Source organism: Megalops cyprinoides, chromosome 8 (assembly GCF_013368585.1).
Source record: "Megalops cyprinoides isolate fMegCyp1 chromosome 8, fMegCyp1.pri, whole genome shotgun sequence".
Taxonomy (NCBI): domain Eukaryota; kingdom Metazoa; phylum Chordata; class Actinopteri; order Elopiformes; family Megalopidae; genus Megalops; species Megalops cyprinoides.
Window position 1 is genome coordinate 32,288,100 of NC_050590.1, and position 21,489 is coordinate 32,309,588.

The window sequence follows — 21,489 nt, forward strand, 5'->3', positions numbered from 1 at the left end:
TGCTCCCTCTAGCCTTTGTTATAGGGCTCAGATAAACCTCACAAGCTGAGACCAAGAGGGCTTTAAAAGGAGACACTGGGGAGGGAAGTTTTCTCATTACAGAGCGATGAAAACGCTGCTGGTCCTTCTTGAGGTAAGTGGCTATTTCAGTTTAGTCGCCCCCCTCCCCATTTCCTTTCTTATGATCATGCTGTCTGAGTTAAAGTGTAGCTGGAAGGGATGCTAATTGAACAAAATAAGAGACAGCCACTGAGAGTAATTTTGCTGCCATTTAAAAAGAGAAGGGAAAAAAGAAGTGAGATATGTCTGCCTATTTCTGACTTGATGGGTGCTAATTGCTCTGGTTGGATTCACAGCACAGAGCCTCAACAAATCCTCTCTGCTGAAACTCTTATTAGCCATGTGTACGGTTTGCCGGAGATCCCTCATCAGCCCATGCCAGTTGTCTTGACCTGCTTTGGCCTTAGTCTGTACCAGGTAGCACCACTGGCTGTTAATGACTGTCTGGAGCTTGTCTGGAAGCAGGGCCCCTGTTAGCTCAAACTGTGTTGGTTTGCCCATACTCTGGCTCAAACCATTTTGCCGTGCATGTGTTTCAGTGTGCATCTGTATGTGTGTATGTATGTGAAAGCATGGAATGTGTTTGTATGTGTGTGTTCATTTATGTGCGTGTGCAAATGTACATGCATTTCTGTGTATGTGTTTGAAAGTGAATATGTGTGTGTGTGTGTGTGTGTGTGTGTGTGTGTGGGGCTTGTGAGACTGAGAGTGCATCATGAGACATGAGTGTGTGTGCGCGCTTGTGAGGGAGACCCACAGTGCGTGCTGTTTGCATATCATAAGTGTGTGCACTACGTGCGCTGGTATGTACCTGCAAGAGGCTGACAGGCTGTGAGATTTCAGAGAGATCTGACAGTTCTGCACTCAGTAATTACTGGCTGCTCCAAACCAACAGTAAACACATAGAGCAGGTGTAATGCTACTTACCTACAGGCACTCACTATTGATTTAATGACAGATCTGCAGTTTAGACAGTAAAATAGGAGGTCTTGTATTTCAGTAATAAATGCTCAGGGTGAGCACTCTAATGGCTTAGCCATTTCTTTTGTTACCCTCCCCTCCAGGTGTAAAACTCCAAAATGTTCTGTCTCCATGCCACCGCATCGCTCAAAATCTATTTTGTTTCTACACAGAGAAATAGCCCTGTATTTTACCTGGCAATGCCTATGTAACAGTTCAATAGATAGCAACTTTAATGCAATATGAGTTGTATCCATTGCTGTCGAAGGGGGTTAGGGGTTCTGGTCTTTGGTTTGGAGTCCGATGAAAGGATTTCACTTTGCCATGGATCAAGGTTGTTGACCCCCATTGGGACATCATAAACAGGGAAAAGAAAAAGGGGGAGATGGGATGGAGGAGGGTTTCCGTGAACAGCTAACATGAAAAGGAAGTGATAAGTGTAATTTTATAATTAGTAAGTATAAGTATATAAGTATGTAAGTATAATTTTTATACATGTGGGTGGGACAGGTTTGTTAATTGCATAGGGACTGTTTGAAAATGATCCTCCTGAATCTTCATTTGGAGCTTCAATACCATTCTCTTCAAGCATTAATTTCTGCATGATAGACAAAGACTCTGCCCTAAGAGGTTGTGGGGGCTGTTATGATCCCCACAGCTGCCTTGGGACGTCAGTTTGTTGACATGAGAGACATTGCTCTCATGATCCTGATCATGACAAACGTGTTGCCCTGCACTGGGACTGTTACACCTTAGCTTGTGCCTGCATCACCTTCATCCAGGGCTTTGAACCCGTTTGAGGAACAAAAACGAAAAACAAAAACGAACATTATTTTATGAGGAACAGAAATGGAATGAAAACGCCTTATAATATAAAATATGAAACATTTGTCAAATGTATCAGCTAAACATTTTTGTATTTTAGAGTGCACTTCATTCAATGCGCGCTCTCGCTCTTTCCAAATAGGAAATGCACGCCTCCTCTGCAGCATGTCTCACTGTGATTTTTCCCTCCATGTCTGTAGTGCACTTTACGAAGCCATCACTGATGAACAAAGGTAAATTGAGCTGAATTATAACAGTTTTCCAAGTGTCAGGCCACATTTAATCATAACATAGACTACAGAAGAGCAACTTAATCACCTCCATCGGTATCATTATTAAGGTAGTTAACGAACCATAACGATTATGGCTTAGCTACATTAGGTAGCTAGTCAGATAGCCTACAGTAGTAGCATATTTGATGGCTGTAATCGTTAACTTTGCGTAGCTAGCTTGGACAATTTACAGATAACTAGCTTACTTTGTGACAGCATGCGATTTAGAAACAAACCTGTTGCATTTTTTAGAATTTTATCATTCATTTCATTTTTGACGAGAAAGAAAAACTGGATCCAAACGTAAGGATTGAACGATTTGACTGGAAATTGAAGTTTTAATACATCAGACACTTCTTTCTTACTTATTTAAATGTATTGCATTCTTTCATATGCTCATATGTCTGTTATAAGCTTGATTTGGTTACTTTACCTAAACCATTTCAAATGTGTACATGTCTGTCTAGGCTATTTCTATCTCTTAAAGGTGCTCTAATCACAGTTAAACATTACGGTCCAACCCATTGATGTGAACTAAGCGGTCATCTCAGAGGCGAACTGGTTACTAAGCAACCATAAACAGTTTGACTAGTAAATAGGTTAGCCTAAACTAGCCGTAACAAGGCTAAGTTGATTGAATAATAAATATCGATCTTGAACCAGCGGGCGAATATGGACGGACATTAAAATAAAGGAATACATTACATTAAAGGAAACATTAAAATACTGTTTACAATCCAAACAGAACATTTTGAAAAAAAATTGGGTTTGAAACCCTGCCTTCATCAAGGCTGTCTTGTAAATTACAGGTGGCTAAAATGAAGTGCATCCTTCTGAGCAGGAACAGGCTGGGTCATTGCTGTTTGGATACTGAGAAAGTGATCGGGAAAAAGATTTGATCTGTTTAAGGACAAAGGGAGGTGGCAGAAGCCACTCCTATCTGCTCCTGATTAGCCTGGGAGCTCCGTTTGACAAAAATGTTTTTCAGGGAAAAGTGTCGAAAGCCACATTTCTCATTACTCAAGAGTGAGAGAGGGCAACCATCACCATTCAATTAAGGGCTTAATTAATGCGGTGAGTGTGCGGCTCATTCCTCACCCAGAGAGGCAGCGGCTGCTATCGTTAAGGCACCCTTCATCTTGGCTTTTACCAGCCCTGAGTGTGCCGACACAACTGAGCCTTTGAGCTGATGGAAGAATTCACTGGGTGATCATTTAATTCCTTCCTCAAATTAAACTCCATGCTAACCAGGAGGAAGTACACAGAGATGTGGGAATGACTTTGGCAAGGGAAGGGTGTTTACACAAGAAACAGGCTAACTGCCAAGGAGGGATTCTTTGGTTCACTGGTGCATTCTCAACAAGGTTTTGAGCCTGGCATTCCAGTCCTAATCCCAGATTAACACAGCATCTCCTTCTATTCCTTAATTGGCCTCAGCAAATGCTGATATTAACAGTCTTACCTCCCTCACACACCCCTGACAACCTCCACAACCCTATTCACCCGTGGATAGTTTTTGTAGGTGTTAGTAGTGTTGTAGATGTGATCTGAACAATCATATTGCTTTTTGTGAAGACAAAAGTGTCTTGATTACCTGCATATAGTAACTCCACCCATTGCAGGGTTTGCAAAACCTCACTCTCCCATAGCTAGCTGTTAAGAGATCCTTACCCTCTAGTCCTACAATCAGGCATGGAGACCAGAATCTGACATGCCATTAGGACTTATTGTGGGAAGTGTTATTGTGTCATTTCATGCCTGTGTGAGGGCATCACTCATGGAGAGCAGTCCCCGGGGCTCACCGCAGGTCCCGGGCTGGGGCCAGCCTCCTCGCCTTGGTCTAGTGCCCCCAGCTGCTGGGTGATGGAATCCATCTCCTCCTGCAGCCGCTCGGTGTGTACAGTGATCTCGGCAATCTTCTCTGCGGCCTGTGCCGTCAAGAAGGCCTCCTTCAGGTCCACCAGGTGCAGTGTGCGGCGCTCCTCCAAGCGCACCAGACGGTGCAGCTCGTCAAACTGCTCATTCACGTAGGCCTCCAGCTGGTCTGTGCTCATCTGCATGGGTGTGGGGGGTGAGACAGGGATGAAACAGTCAGTGGATGAACACGGGGACAGGAGGAGAGGGGGGAGGAGAGATAGGGAAAAGAGTAAGGGGAGAGAGAGGTAAAGGAGGAAGAGCAGCAGAGAAGGAGGAAGATGACAGAAGAGCAGTGAGAGAGAATAGGAACAGAAAGAAAGAGGACAGAGGGAGATTTAGAGATGCAGTAGAAAGAGGAAAGAGGGAAGTATTATGGAGGAGGAAGAGAAGAATGAGGTGCAGAGAAGGATGGAAGGAGGAAGGGAGGAAAAAAGGAGGAAGAACAGAGAGAAAGGGGGTGAGGGAGAGAAGAAGGGAGAGGGGAGGTAGGAGGAGAGACATAAGTTTTTAAACTATTTTTCCATCCCTCCCTAAACTCCATTTGCATGGATTCCTTTCTGTAAAATCTGCAAAATGACGACCCTCCTGAGCTAAACGAGATGGCCTGGAGTTTGTAAATACAGACCCCAGTGTCTATGGTGACTGTGCACCGTCTGTTTGGGTTTCAGGGCAACTGAGCTGATTACAAAATTCCCTTTTTTAATCATTTTCTACTTCCCCCCTTTAGGAGCTACTCGGCTACATCTCATTTAAATATGACAACTCTGCGAGTAACTTTTCTGCTGTGGAATTTTTCATCTCATATTCAGATTCGCCTGAGCCCCAGAGTCCCTCGTCACCAACGCTGCCCTCAGGTCCTATTCTCTGCATTTTCATGCTCTGATGGAGGACAGCCTCATATCCCGCAAAGCAACCCCGCTTGCCTAATGCAGGAGCGTGAGGAAAAAAAGAGAAGCATTTATCTTTTATTTGAATTCCCAGCGAGCCAGCAGCTGATTGAAGGGAATGTGCGATTTGCATAGCACTTAAGCTGTGAAAGACCCCGTTCCTCTCTCCCTCGATCCCTCCCTCTTTACTTGAGAAAAGAATTCATGGCTGCCTGCAGAATGGCATGGGAGGGGAGTTGGTAAGGTGGCGGGGGGGGAGCAGCAAGCATTCTAATGACGGATGGGCCCGCTGGCTGGCTGACCTGGGATTAGTCCTCCAAGCATCTATTGCAGCACACTTTCAGCTGGGAATGGATGCTGCTCACATCCTTTTGCTTACTGGGATCCTCCCAAACCCCTGCCCCTGCCCCCACCCCCTCCCTGCTTAAACCACCATGGGGCAGCAGTGTGGTGGAGTGGTAAGGAACTTTATATTATCCAGAGCAGCTTACATAGTTTTCAGTTTTTAAATGCTATACAGCTGGATATTGACTGTGGTGATGAGAGTTGGGTACCTTGCCTAAGGGTACAACATCAGTGCCCCACCTCAGAACCTGCCCAGCAAATTTTGGGTTACAAGCCCTTACACAAAATAACTACACTGTACTTGTCATATATGTGGCAGGGTAGCATTTTGTGTGCATGATAATGTGCATCTACAACTAAATACAACACATGAGATATATATATCCCCTGATGATGCTGGCCAATGAACTACTCATGACATGGCCTAAAGGAGAAATTTTCAAAATCAATCACAGCACAAAGTCCTGGAACCAGTCTGAGCAAAGCTCCAACCAAACAAATTGCTAAAGCATGATTCCTGCTCTGCAGTCACATAACTGTATTAAATATGTCTGTTTACTAACCAGGCTTATTACTAACCAATGGCTGCTGAAAAATAGTCATCACACAAAATTACAATTGGACAATGGCAGTTAACCTGATTGAAATGAAGATGGTGAAATTAGATCACTTATTTTATAAACTGGTGAAAAGTTAATGAACAGAGAGTCCTCAGTGAAATACATTTACACAAACATTTAACGATTTAAAATATAATGAAACACATTACTAACAAGCAATGTTATTCAGTAGCTTTGGGGAAAGGTGAAATCCCCCCCGTCCCCCACGTCATAGCCAAGAACATGAATTGTAAGGCTGCTCATAAGGAAATTTTAAAGGATTTTAAAGGAACATATTAAAGGTGATCATCTCTGCATCAAAATAGATGCAGAAAATAGATGAAGAAGAGGGTCATAACTGCATAATACACAAGAGGAAATATCATTATTTCAACTTTTGCGATAACAGAAGATGAAATGTGTTCTGGCCCTGAGTACACACTGCAAAATTGAAGTATCAAATGACTGAAAACTTTATGAATTTAAATTAATGTAAAGAGCATGTCAGTGGAATTTTTACTTGCTTTACTCATCCTATACAGTCAACTCCGGAATTATTTGCACTCTTCATGAAAAGGAGGTAGAATTAATATATAAAAAGAACCACACATGCAATGAGTGATATTTTGGTCTTAAACAAATGGGTAAGCCTCATGCTTTTATTTTCAAATAGATTTTTGGAACAAAATAAAGTTTTCCTTTAGTAACACAAATTTTCATGAAAATGCAGATTCCAAAAATATTGGCACTCCAATTTTTACTATTTGGTGGAGCCTCTCCTGGCGAGAATGACAGCACTCAGCCTCTTTCTGTAGTGTTTAACAAGGTTGCAGAACGCTTGTGCAGGGATCTTGGACCACTCTTCCATGCAGAACATTTCGACCTCATTGAGATTCTTGGGTTTTCTCTTGTGAATTGCTTCAATTGAGACCACAGATTTTCAGTTGGGTTCAAGTCTGGAGCCTGAGAGGGCCATTGCAAAACCTTGATTTTGTGTTGCTGCAACCATTTCTTTGTTGATTTTAATGTGTGCTTCAGGTCATTGTCTTGTTGGAAGACCCAACCACGGCCCAGTTTCAACCTTCTGGCAGAGGAAACCAGATTTTGCGCTAAAATGTCCTGGTATTGGATAGAATTCATTATGCCACTGACCTTAACAAGAGCCACTGGCAGCAAAACAGCCTAAAAGCATCAAAGAGCCACCACCATATTTCACCATGGGTATGAGGTGCTGTTCTTTGTATGCAGTCCCCTTTTTTTCGGCAAACATGACATGGTGTGTGTGGCCAAAAAGCTCAATTTTTGTCTTATCTGACCACAACACACGATTCCAGTTGTAACTCCAATGTTGCTTGGCAAAGTTCAGATGCTGGGATTTGTGTCTTGTTCTCAGGAAGGACTTCTTTCGTGGAACTTGTCCAGAAAGCTTCTGGTCATGGAGGTGGCGTCTCACTGTTGATTTTGAAATGGCGAAACCCCAAGATTCAATTAAACTTTGCAGCTGTGAAACTGTGATCTTTGGGCTCCTCTTTGCCTCTCTTAGCATCCTCCTCACTGTGTGTGGGGGCAATATATGGATGTGTTCCCTTCCTGGCAAATTCAGTTCCATGCTTTTCAAACTTCTTTACTATGGCCCTGATTGTGCTTACTGGTAATTTCAACTGAATACCTATTTTTTGTAGCCATTCCCCAATCTCTGCAGCTCAACAGCTTTTTTTTTCTCATTTGAGTTGAGAGCTCTTTGGTTTTACCCATGTTGATGGACGACAAAATGATTTCAACTGTGTGTTACTTCCCAGTGAAACAGGAAATGGTCATAGGCAACAATAAAGTTCTTAGACACTAAAAGCAATATCAAGAGACATTTTTTCCCTGAAGAGGCAAATTCCTTTGGTTTTATTTATAGTATTCTTCAAGGGTGCCAATAATTTTGCAATATATGTTTTTGACAGAATAAACTATTCAGAAGATAAAACAACACTTTTGCAGGAATGATTTTTTATTAAATGAATAGTTAGCAATTCCTCCAAACATTTGAGGAAAATTAGACTCATTATATGTATTACCTATATTATGTTAATGTTTTTGCTCATTTTCTTGAGGGGTGCCAATATTTCTGGAGTTGACCGTACATTAGTATTCAGCAGTGCTATGACAAAAAGGACTTTATTAAATGATTAATTGTGATCCATTGTTATTATTAGTCAGTGCACCTTGCAGTTATGACAACATTAACCAATATATCACTGGTAAATGGAATTTTTGTACGTCATTTTAATATCATTGCTTGTTGACAAACATAAAACTTGTAACTGATGCTGACACTGATACTGATATTGAATTGGATGGAACCGAAGATGGAAACTGTCAGTCCTTGAAATGATGTCCTGCTTGTATTGTTTCTGTCTTCCTGTCTGTCATTATTGGTGTGTATTTTGTTTTGGTTTTTTCTGCATCCATGTGCTTTTGTTTTTGTTTTCAGCTCATCTCCCCACCTCCTGTCCTGCCTATCTGCCCTGCTGCCACACCCACCACCTGAAGCCCATCCTGCACACCTGTTCCCTGTTATCTCATCACCAGTCTGTGTATTCATACCCCTCTATCTGCTCTGTTTCTCTGCCAGTTCGTTATAGTGTATCAGTCTGTTTTGTTCCTGCCTGTTTGTCTTTTACTTCTTCTGTTTTTTTTGGCTTGTTCTTGTTTTTTGACTTTCTGTTTCTTTGGATTTTGTACTTGCCTTGTGTTTTTTTTTTTTTGGATTTACTGCCTGTGGATTTTCTGGTTTCGACTTGGACTGTTTTGTTACTCCAGTTTTGGATTGTCATCAAATAAACAGCTGGTTTGTCATCCTGGGTCCTTCCACATGAAAGCCGGACAGTAACATTTACCAGCTGTTTTGAGTAGTAAGAAGTTATTGGGTTAAGCCTGCAACTGAAATGGTTAACATTAAAATGGAATAAAGCCAGCCTGTTGTTTGGATTGTTCAGTGGGTAATTAACGAATTTAGCAGCACCATTTAGATAATGTTAGGAAAGATACTAAAACTATTGAAATAAGCTAGGGACTACTTTAACTGCCAATTTCATATAATGAATACAACTTGTTAATTTCAGTCTCTCCTTACTACATGTAGCTTCAGCCAAATATGGATTCACTTTGTAAAAGCAGTATGTCACTCAAACCTGAGGCAGGACTACAACAATAATATTGGCAAGGCAGAGGTTTTATAGCTGAAGAAAGGAAAGAAAAAGAAATGATAACTTGTTCTATCATGTTAAATTTTTCCTATCAGTATTATTTCTCAGGATATATCCTTTTGTGAAAACACATCATATTGTGAGATGAACGTATCGTCCCATGCCTACAGGATGAAGTTTTTTGCTTTAACTGAAAAAAACCTCCCTTATTCTACTGGGAATCTCGTGGAAAACAAATAAAAATAGGTATCAGAGAAAGATTGCCTTTCAAAAGTCTTCACTGGATATTAAAATTCATCAGCTGATTTCCTGTTAAGAGTCCATCTACCTGATGTTTCTGCACATCAGGATAAAAGGGAAATAACATGAGGTAATGACATATTAGGAGGAAATGGCTCTCACCCAACTCCCCTCCAGGGTAATCATTCTTTCCAAATGAATACCTTTCCCACAGAATCCTGGAGCCTCCTGCCACTCCTCATTCCAACCAATCAAATACTTTAAATTGCGATATAACACCAATGCAGAAAAAGAACATTCTAATTTACTTTTTCCCCAAAAAGAATGTTAGAGAAGCCTCACAGTAAACAGAAGGTGAACGGGTGGCCATTGAGGAATGCCGTCTTTGCTCCCGGGTAAGGATACACACAGTGATTAAGTTAAATTAAAATCAAATTTTAAATTGAGAGAGTAAGTTCACCAGATACATGAAATCTTCTCAAGTGTTCTTGCTTTTTTTTTTGCTACCCTGAGACAAATTAAACTGCTTCTGCAGTTTGTAGAGCAGAACTATGTGGTGCGTGCGTATGTGCGTGTGTGTGTGTGTGTGTGTGTGTGTGTGTGTGTGCATGTTTGTGTATGTTTGTGTGTGTTTATGTGTCAATGAATCTTGTTTCTCATATGTCCACATGTTACTCAGGCCTCCTCAGCTGGTGCTCCAGGTCCAGAATTAAAGTAAATATTAAAGAAAATGTAAGCATACCTGTGGCCCTTCTCTGGTGAGACCACATGAACAGAATAAACTTTGCTGCAGGGTAATAATCCCTGTTAAGATAACCCACTAGCTATCTATTAATGTTGATAGCATTTTGCCCCCTCCTATCGTATCCCATATCCTCTTTGGAATCCTTCAGCATCTGGGAGTTCCCAGAGCCATGGATTGGATGAACCCCCACACCTGAGGGAAGTGACCTGATTAAGCTGCCGCGGTTTAATGAGTAAACAGTGGGCGGCATGACCTTTTACCCCTGAATGACCCCTGCGAGAAAGAAAGGCTGGTACTAGGTAACTCAGCAAGGGGATGGGTTCCCGGCAGTAGTTGCCCTGCCCAGTGACAAGCTGCTCACATGACAATCTGCCGACACTTGCCAACCTCGGAGTTACTGGTGATAACTGCAAGTCGGCAAAGTATGACAGACCTTATTATGGGATGTATATCGTTTGAGTGAAGGGCCCTGCTGTATTTTGCTAAAGGAGGCATTGTTTACCTTTTTTCTTTTTTTCCCTGAGACTGAAAGGTGAAGCCAGTTTCTGTGAGCATTATACCTCTCAGGAGTGTAAGAGTGAGACAAAAGGTTGGGGAATGCTGTGGGGCAGCTGTGATATTTCAGCACTGTAATGTGCAGTGATGCACACTGGCTGAGGAATGGGGACACATTCACAGGTTTGCCTTGTGGAGGGTCTGATGTTCAGATTAACCTTTAACATTACAGGCCCTCTGTGGGCCATATCTCAGTAGGTCTAATGTAACCAGCCCGCATACCTAATGGGGCCAGAGACGCAGTTGCATAAGGATGGCATTAAGCCGAGGCAGACCCCAAGTGGGGATGGAAACTGACAGAAAGGCCATAATAAATGTCTGAGCCCATTCAAAGGTTATACACAGAGAATTAAGTCAGAAGGTCCAAAATATGCATTCTCCAAACGACACAGAAACTGCCTCCATTCACTGGGTTCCACATCTATTTCCAAAGCATACTGCTGCATCAACAGCGTGCCATATGGTGGATGGCTGGAGCGTGTTTTCGCTCAATCACAACAGAAAAGCGTACATTGCCCTTTATGAATTGACAAACACCTTGCCCATATTCTTCTGATCAACCACATGTAAAAAAGGCAGAGAGAGAAAAGTGAAACAGCGTGACAGGCCACAACAAGAGGAAGCAAGATGAGGAGTCTTTCACGCTGATAAAAGCGAAGGAATCGAATGCTGCTGAGGAGAAACTGAATTTCCAGTCTTTTCAGAGCGTCTCAAAATAGATTTGATGATGAGATGCAGCGCCATGTCGCGCCGCACCTTTAATTAGTCGCCAAACCACACTCAGCATGCCAACTGAAGTGTCGGAGAGATTGGCTGTCACTCTTTGTTTTCCTGGCACTGGGAATTTTCAGCATACAGTTGCATACAGTTACAGTGATATATGTATGCTAAACGTGCAGGATGATAGTATAAATGAACATTCTTATGAACATTGGGCATTGTCTGAGGAGGTACAGCCTTACCTTAACAGACCTCACCTTACTCTTCCTGCCAAGGACACTATGTCTCACTATGACCATTACCACACCACTAGATACAGATGTATCAAACAGTTGGCTGTGGTTATTGGCCTCACTGAACAACTTCTTTTCAAAATATAGGTCCATTTTCTTTCAATTCAGCTTTGCAACTTTTACCAATGGACTGATGGTTGAAAATCACACTCGAACAAACTCACAAACACATGACTGCAGACTGTTGCTAGTCAGTGCACAGAGAGGTTGGCAGTGTGTTTGAAAATCATTCTGGAGCATTTCACAATGGTATTCACGGGAAATGAAGTTCAAAGACAAAAATGAAGTTAATGTTGTTTTCCCATTGCAAGGGACACCAAAAATCACCAAAAGAAAAATGGCTACAAAAACATAATTTTTGCTGCCTTGTCAATTTCTGCTACCAAAGTAAAATGGCTAAAAAGTTATTTAGAAAGTTAATATTAGTTGCATTACATCAACATCAGGATTAACTTTCAATATTAGATTAACATTCAGTAGAATATGTCATATTTCAATATTCTGACAAAATGTCTGTTAGCTGTGATGACCACCAGCTATGTAGGCATGTAGGCATTGCTCTGTGCATTTGTTGTCCTTCTGATAACACAACTTGACAGGTAGTGTAAAACAACACAATGCTGGGACTGTTGGACTCACTTACACCTGGGCTGGTCCACTTGGACTTGATCCTCTCTGCCATCTCTTGGGTTGAGCCAAGCAGGTCAATCCCCCCTTTGCTCTGTAGGGGAGGTAAAGGAAGTCAGATCCCTCTTTCTCTCTCAATCTCTCTCTCTCTCTCTGATCCCCATTGCCCTCAAAATCTCTTGCCAGCAAAGCCTGCATGGGCTGTCCACAATGATGCGTTATTCATGGGCACATATACACCATGTGCTCAAGGAGACACACACACATACAAAAAATGTAATAGGGGTGTTGCATTTATGTAAGAGCCCAATGTTACAGATGAATTTGTATGATGCCCCTTTGTAAGAGTTCCTAAGAAAAATCTAAAATTTATATGGAAAATGAATCATTCTGATGAATCACTGTGATTTCATAACTGCGGTCTCATTACATCGTCATATTTAAATCGTATTTAAAATTTCTTCCAATCCGAAGTCACTTGGCTTATTTAGATTAAATTTGCTAATGGAGCTTAGCTTTGCTTGGCTATACTGACACAGCTGCATTGATCATAAAGCTCACTGAAAATTTTAATTACATCACGGCTACTCTACTGCAGCAATACAGGCATTACTGTCTATAGTAATTCATAATACTGTCATAATTAATGCAGTATTATTTAAAGTCATTATATACTTACCCGAGAAGACTGCTGTCCAGTCCAATAAACCATTAATGTGTGGAATAGCCATTTAGTGTTTGTGAAACCCTGAGTGGGTCTGGGAATGGTATTAAACAAGTGATCGCCAGTTCCCTTCTCACTAATACGGCCCCATCTCTCCTGCTGTTAGACAGGCCGAAATCCATGCTTAAGGTCTTGACTACTCAGCTCCGGTCCTGGAAGAGCTGCTATCCAGCTGTGCTTCCAGCTCTCTTTAAATATGTGCCGTTCTCTGAGCTGGAGAGGAAAGCTAAATTCGGTTTGCGATCAAGACAATGGCTTGTTGAGTGAGACTGTGCTTGAAAAAGAAAGCTTGCAGATGGCGAGGCCCTCCAACACAAGAACTGAAGAACCATCCTTTAGATATCTTTGCACCAAAGTGCGCAGTGAAATGCACATCTCTCAGTGTTGGCTCATTAGATATGGATGCATAGGGTACTCTCCTGCGGTGCATGCAGGGATATCTGCACTTGGTGGCGTAACATTTGAGCTCTCATACATAAAGATTGATGAGTGTAGGAGCGACAATCATTAAAATATGTTTTTTCCCACTCTTAACATTATGCATTGCTAAATCTGATAAATATTGCAGCAATGATTGTTGCACCTTATTATCATTCTTGGATATTAAACAACAACAAACTGGCTAACAAATATTAATCTGTCTCTAAAAAGCAAAGGGGTTTGCCTCCAGCTTGTTTTGTTCTGATCAACTGAGGAGACTTGAATGAAACGTACAAAGAAGCTTACTTCATTCTTCATACCCTCACCATCATTTTAGAGCCATGCCTCGTTATTGAATTAGTGTGCAACAGCGGCGATGACAGCGTCTCAATCAAATTGTTATGCACTGATTTGGTCAGATGAATGCACAGGTAAACATGACTGAATGAAAGCTACCACCAGAGACACAGGCACGTCGTACCAGTGATTAAGCTGAAAAAGTGGGTAAATAAGCAGGAACAGATAATGAAAACAACTCTGTAAATGAACCGTCTGGCTAAATGCTGCCCCAGGGTGCATCAGGGAATGGAAAGGATCAGTGCCATTTCAGGAAGCCTGCCTACATTTTGAAATGAAAATACCTTCAAAACTTTCTGATTTACTTAATGGCACCCGAAACCTGCTTTTGACTTTTCAATATTAGTTTTTTTGTACAAGAAAGTATCCAGAACTGGGGTGGCTATGTTGCTTGATGACAGCATTTTCAGTCGGACAGCTACATTTTTTTTTAATGAAATTGACCATTGGTGAACCATTGAATATACAAACAATATTTCATGCCCCATCAGTGAGTTAGCTAACTGTATTTAAATCCTAAATCAAGGAAGCAGCTCTGTGCACATAATGTCTGGAGCAAAGTGATAGTAAAGTTCTTTCTCCTTATTGAATGCTTTTATTTGACTGACATGACAGGAGGAAAAACACATGTGCTGCCAAAGTTTTTGGAGGTGGATCTTGATAAGCACATTTTTTGCATGCCAGGATAGAACCATCAATTTTTGTTTCTAGTGTTTTATTATCAAACACAGATAACAGCCTTAATTACCTGTTGCAGAAGGGTGCTGGGAAAGTAGTCATGTGCATAATGAATGCTCACTTTTTTCTGAGTAGTCAGCATCATACGCATATCCGATCTGAGCTGATCACTGCCGGTCAGGCCAATTCACCAACCTGGATACACCTACTGACTCATAACTCTTATTCTCTCACAAGTATACCTCCTGCAAATTAATTGTCATCCTCTCACAGGTGTACTTACCTTCCTCCAGGTCAACTCCCATTGTCTCAGAGATACTTCTGATTCTCTGCAGGATACTTCTCATTCTTTCATAGGTACACCTCCTGAAGGTTAACTCACAGGTTCACTTCCTGCAGGTTGACCCAGAGTCTATCACTCACCTTCTGCCATAGGTAGGCCTCCCGCAGGGTGATGATCTCATGGGTGCTGTGCTCACCCTGCACAGCGCACACCACGCAGATGATCTTTTCATCATTCTTGCAGTAGAGTGACCCCTCCTGGCCATGCTCCTTACAGCGCAGCCGCTCCACCGTCACAGTGTCCCTGCTCTTCCCACTCTCCAGGACAGCGAGGCCCACCTCCTCATCCTCCGCCCCCTCCGCGCCCCCACACTTGTCGCTGCCCCTCTCTGCTGCTCCCTTCTCCCTTTCCCCTCCCTGTGGCCCTGGCCCTGGTTGTCCATCTGTCAGCGGCCTGAAGGCGGCGCTCTCCCCTTGGCTGTGTGGTTCAAGTGTGTGCCGGGTGCTGCGGCGGTGCTTGTCGGCATGGACAGGGCAGAAGGCAAAACCGCAGGCGCGGCAGACCTCTGCAGCAGGCTGGGCCTCGTCTGGCTCACAGGCGTCACATGTCCCATCACTCAGTGGAAGCTCCTCCTCTTCCTGCCCCCCCCCCACAGCACCCCCTGCGCTGTTCATCCCAAGTTGTGTGGGAGATGCCAGAGGCTCTGCAGACAAATAAAAAATGTAAAAATATTCAAAAGGCTATTTTGAAGCACAGGTAAATGCAGTGTTACACAAAGAAAACCGCTGCTCCTCAGTCAGTTGATCCCACTTGTGTTTGTGGGCTCCTCCCTCCTTCCTACAGCTTTCACACACTTCTTCCCTTGCTGTAATTGAATTGCCTATTTCAGATACCAAACAAAGTTTGACTCCCTCTGTCCCTGTACACTTGAAAGAGGAGGGGAGCCACTAATCGCACATGCACAGGTCACAACCAGATGCATGCAAACACACACACCGAACCTGCCTCTCTCCTCCCAGCTCTGACTCCTCCCCCATGCCCCCCCCCCCCCCCCCCCCCCCCCCACAGTAGCGTTGGGCCCTGACCTTTCCTCATTGTCTGCTTTCGTCTTGCTACACACTCTCCCTCCCCCTTCAGCGTGCCCAGCAGAATGGTAAGTCCGAGAATAGGGACTGCCTGCCTCACAGAAACAGCGGGGCCTCCACTCTGCACAAAACTCCTTTTCCCCTTGCTCCTTTACATTTTCTCTCTCTCTCTGGTTTTCTCTCTCACACACACACATTATCTCTCTCACTCTCTTTCCCCTTGTCTGGGGCCTACCTCTCTAAATCTCCAATTCTGTGTGCGCCGCTGCTCTATCTCTGTCTCTGCTGCCAGCGCTGTGCTTCCTTTCTCCGCGGGGGCTTGGACAGAGTCAGAGGAATGGGGGGAAGCAGGCAGAGGAGTCTCTCTGAGCCTCTGCACAGCTACTCTCCCCAGAGCTACTTTCACTTTGCTGCCTAGCTGCACTCACTTCCTGGTTCAGCTCGCCCGTGCTGTTTTTTTTTTCTTCAACTTCCTGCTTCATCTGAAGAGAGAAAGACAAATGTAGGTGGGATAGAAACTGGTCTGACAACAAAACGGGCGCAGCCCACAGATAAACGTGCACAAAGGAACGTGATTAGCAGGGCAGACAGGGAGAGGACACTACCTGGCACTACCCACTGAAATAGAGGCAGCTTAAGCAGGGAGCCACTGAGCCATAGGCAGCATTATTAGTGGACTAAGTGATTCTCTGGGGCGAAGCCATGTCGTTTCAATAGGATAGGTTTGAATATTCCACCACAGCATTCCTCCAACTCAGTCATTGCAGGGCACCACATTATGCTGGGTTTTATTAATATTTTATTAGCTCTGCACTTGTCACAATTCTGACATTATGAAAGCTAAAAAACCAGTGACTTAGGGCTTTGGTGTATTTTGGCTACATAAAGAAATCTGACTAAAGTTGAAATAAGTGACCATTTTTAGACATAGATAAATTAATCTGCATGATTTCATTCTCTCAACTTTATCTAACATTTTTAATGGATTTTTCTCACATCACTGACACATGAATAGTTTTGGCAGTTAACTGTTGCAAGTGGTTGCAAACGTTTTGCTTGAGTGGGTCAGATTAACAATAGCCACATTAATTGTTTTCTGTTCAATAACTCCTGACATACAGGCATCTCTCAAGGCACCTAAATCGAACAAACAGAATAAAACAAAGCAAATACATGTTCAATATTGATGTTGATTTAGTTTCCTACACTAGGACCTTTCTTCAACAAAAATGCCATTTAAAATGCTTACATCATGCACTTAAGCCACTTGCTTTTCTTACTGCATGTTTATATAGTTCATAGTTCATAGTGATGGAGCAATAGAAAGACTACTGTCTATATCAGCTGGATATACTGTTTTTCTCTTTGCTCTGTCTAGATGTTCAGCACTTTTTTCCTGGTAATTACTAAAGCAGTCCTTCAACAGTATCCAATCACCTCAATGGATTGTGCGACTGTTGATGTCGCAGAAGTGTACTGTGAAGGCACAGGGCTTGTACCCTGAAAGTTGCTGGTTCAATTCCCAGGGTGGACACTGCCTCTGGACTCTTGAGCTGGGTGGAGTAATTATCCAACTCTGTATACAGGTGATGTGTATGTAGCTCTGGATCAGAGTGTCAGCAAAGCTAATGTAATGTTTAGTGCACTGTTTCTACAAAGCATTACAAATATATTTTACTGGCGAGTGACTAAAATCCATCCCAGAGCTTAGCAACATCAGCTTGGGAGCGCCTGAAAGCGTGTGGGTGGCTGAGTGTATTTGGGAGTTGGGGACTGCATGGGACTGTCCTGTGTATCCCCAGGAGACCACTCCTCATTTCACACTCCAGTCCCCCTCCATTACCAGCAACGGGACGCACCGCGGGAAATATCCATAACGACCGCGTGCTAAAAATACGCCCGCATTAAAATCACCTCCTCCCACCGTTCTGTTCATTTTCCACGAAAGCTGAGGCACTCAAAAGAATTTTAATGTGTGTGTGTGCGTGTGTATGTGTGTGTGTGAGTGTGTGACTGTGCGTGTGTGTGCTTGGGGGTGGTGGTGCTTATATTATGAAAATCATTCATGTGTTGCCTATGCACAGCAACAGATTTTTTCTTTCAAAAATGTATTATTGTTTTTATTATTAAAGGGCATGTATAATACAAGGCCTTTCTTAAGAGGCTCCAATGCCACAGAAGGGCCAGGGAAGGCATTCCATGCATGTCTGTTTCTCTACTCTCCATAGAATCAATATTACAACCCCCCCAACCCCCTCAGTCTACACAGTAACTTCCACTCAGTAACTAAGGGAATCAATCATCAATGGGAAAGAAACACATGAAACCAAATATCTGATATAATTCTGTGTCTGTGGTGGAACAGGGTTTATTGCTGTAATGGGGGGGAGGGGGGGTTCTCAGAGTTGGCTTGAGTTTGTGCTCTCCCCAAAGTGAAGGCCAAGTTAACTTACATGTCCCCTATGACCTCTATAGGCATGAGAAGTGGGGGCTGGCCTGCTTTCACCCTCTGTCCCCACAGAAGGCATTATATGAATCACAAGCCTTTTCCTCCCCTCCTACAGCTGAAAGATATGGAAGCCATCACAACGCAATGCCATACTACACTCTACAAGCCGTTCATTCAACAAAAGTCTGTTGTAATAACTCTCTTTGAGGTGATGATGTTTAGATTTAGGAGAAGGACTGCTGGAATGAATGGACATATCCAAAGGAATATATAACCACTTTTTGTACTCACTTATTATAAATATTCATCTTTGACATCTGTTCTGTGAAGTATTATATCTGCAACTCTTAACATTGTTTCTCAATTTCTCCTTAGGTCTGCTTTTCATTTCTCTTTCCGTCAAAACAGACTCCTGTTGTGCTGTGAATACATCATCAGCGACTGCCAGATGGCTGGATCTGTGACACAGTGCATGCTGGGAAGGCCCTCAGGGCTCAGCAATATCATTGCCGTTTCACTGTCATCATTTACCAAATTAAAAGCGAATCAATTTGGGCACATAACAAACGCGTCCCTAATAACGGCGATCACCGAATGTGAGTTATGCAAACAAAAAGCCGAAGCGGCTGCTCATTCCTGCTTTCAATCTGGAGTTACATGTCCAGGCATGAATCTGTTACCCCCGCTGCTGAACAAATTTGAGTTTAAAATGCATTCCTGCTCACGTCAGGCAATGACTTTTGCCTTTATCTGATTTATAGGGGTTTAGTGACATCATTCTCACCAATGGATTGGAATGAAGTTGTTCCCCAAGCACGGGCTAGGATCTGAGGGACTCCGTTAGCAGATAACCCCTGAAGGAAAGGACAAGCAAACAGATGAAGCCCTTTAAGTCTAGGACCAAATTCAACAGACGGCCCTTATCAGCCTCGATGTGGAGCCAGTTCCAGCAAAAACTGCCTGTCACCAATGGGCTGTGGGCATCGATGCGCGTCCACAGACGCACAGCGGTGCACTTACAGATTTGTTCAGAGCCAAACTCCTTTTCTGGGAAACGATCAGGGAGGCTGAGCAAAACGGTATCTGATGCCTTTTTTATCTGAACTTTTTTCATCTATTTAAAAAAGGCAGAAAAGGGAGAAACAAACAAGGGGATGTTCAGCCAGAACCCAGAATGCCCCAAAACTCTTCATCTGGAGAAAAAGAACACGAAGGGAAAGAAAAGGCCAAACCCAAACAAAGGCACGGTCTGACACGTTCTGGCCTTGAGGACGCTGCCAAATAGTGCCTTCTTTGGGTTTGCTGCTGATTCATCTCAGCGAGCGAGCCAGGGCCTGTCAGCTCTGAACAGGCTTTGCGACAGCAGAGAGGGATGGAGGAGATGAACTGTCAGAAAGTTCGCATTTGATCGGGTGCCACAGCCAATGTGGACAGAAGGAGCGTGAAAAGCGTGAAACTCCTGACAGCCGTGTCCCTGTATCTGAGGCATGGCACACACAGACATGACTCTTCCTGTGCTCATACACACACATTCACACGTGCATTCAAACACGTGCATGCACACATACACACATGCAAATGCAAACACATATACACACACTCAGATGCACATGCAAATAAACACATATGCATACATACACAGTTATGCACACTCATGTACATACACCCACACACACATGCACTGCACATACACACAGACACACACACACACACACTCACAAAAATGTCCATGCAAATACGTGCACACATGTGTGCGTTGCATCCCACACACACACACGCACCTACATTTGCATACACACTCACAGATACGTGTATATGTACACACGCATTCACACACATTTGCAAGCATAAACATGCAAGTGTACACATACACACACTCACACACATACACACCAAAAGGGCCATTACTTTCATCTCTGGTTCGACCCCACAGCTGGACTTAAAGCAGAGATGATGTCATGACATAGGACACAAAGCAGACCCTTAGCTCATATTGACAATAGCCCTCAGTGTTTCCTTCACATTGCCCTCTAAGAGGGCCTCTAGGGGCAAGCAGAGAGCCCACACAGTCTGACTCTGCTCAGCCCCAAGCTGTCCTGGCACCCCCTCTCAGAGCGGGATGTCCCTGAACACACTGGCCAACAGGTGCCAAACCTTCGCTTCCTCCAACCAGCCAAGCGATGGTCCATCTCTGTCTCAGTCCTTCTGGAACTGCTCACATGCACACGGCTCACTTTCCGCTAGAGAACTCGAAGCCCTGTCAGCCGCTGCCAGTCACTGGGTGGTAGTTTTGCCAGCCCCCCAGCTGTCTGGCAGGACATGGCTGGGGGGTAAACATATGACACAATTTTGCAGTTGTTTGCCAAATATGAATCAAGACAAGATTTAGAAAAGGCTTGCTTTGCCTCAGGGAACTTGAAATGGTCAACAGAGCATCGTGAACACTTGGTGGAACAATGAGGGCAATCAAATTCCTCTTCTAAGAAAAACAGCAAACAAAGCAAAGATGACAAGATGGCCATGTCATCCCCTCAGAACAAGAGGATTATCAGCTTCTTTGGCCAGAATGAACTTCTGAAGCCATCACTGAACCATCTATTCAAAGAGTGAACTGGCCACCAAGCATGTGGGGGTTGGAGGGGCAAAAAAAAAAAATCATAATAAAAATGGAGATTTAACGATAGCAAAGCCTCTTATTCATTTGTCAAACTGTGCACATGTGCGCTTATTCCATCTGCGCTTCATCTTTGGTAAAGACAGAACCACTCAGGGCAAAGCAGATTATAAGATTATATGACTGGGAAACAAATAAAGGGACTTGAATTTATTCGGCTCCAAGAGTAACAGTTGGCCGAGTGTTCACAACATCAACACACAGACAGTTGCGCAAAATGTGTCGACAAAATCTTGAGCTGCGAAATACGTCTCCGCCTCATTGTTCCAGTTGTTGAATGTATAATCAGTTCCGATCCCATATCAACCGCCAGTGAAACCTGCATTTTTTTCCATCCCTCAAAAAGACACAGCCGACCAGATTTTGGTAAAGATTCATTTTGCTTTGGAGCAATCTCTTCCATCCGAGCGTTATCAGGGTTAGAGCAGCTCACATCTGCCACAGATTTCTAGGGGAGCTCATCAGATATGTGTAACGTCACTCTAAGTCCATGGACATGAGCCAGATACAATCAAACCACAAAGTGCCTTGTCCTTAACTAACCGACATCAAAAGATTGGCACTCGGAATTCAATAA

At 43.3% G+C, this 21,489-nt stretch overlaps 1 protein-coding gene across 2 annotated transcripts in view; it reads right to left on the bottom strand.

Annotated features, from left to right (window-relative positions):
• Positions 1-19,763, bottom strand: part of trim44 (tripartite motif containing 44) — a 38,712-nt gene extending 18,949 nt beyond the window's left edge. For both annotated transcript variants that reach the window (XM_036535120.1, XM_036535121.1), the window contains exons 1-5: positions 19,023-19,763; positions 16,025-16,271; positions 14,845-15,407; positions 12,259-12,336; positions 3,920-4,171 (exon numbers count right to left, since the gene is read on the bottom strand). In XM_036535120.1, coding sequence (XP_036391013.1) covers positions 3,920-4,171; positions 12,259-12,336; positions 14,845-15,378 — 864 coding nt within the window. In that variant the 5' untranslated portion in view covers positions 15,379-15,407; positions 16,025-16,271; positions 19,023-19,763. The remainder of the gene's footprint in view (positions 1-3,919; positions 4,172-12,258; positions 12,337-14,844; positions 15,408-16,024; positions 16,272-19,022) is intronic.
• Positions 19,764-21,489: the final 1,726 nt, after the last annotated feature.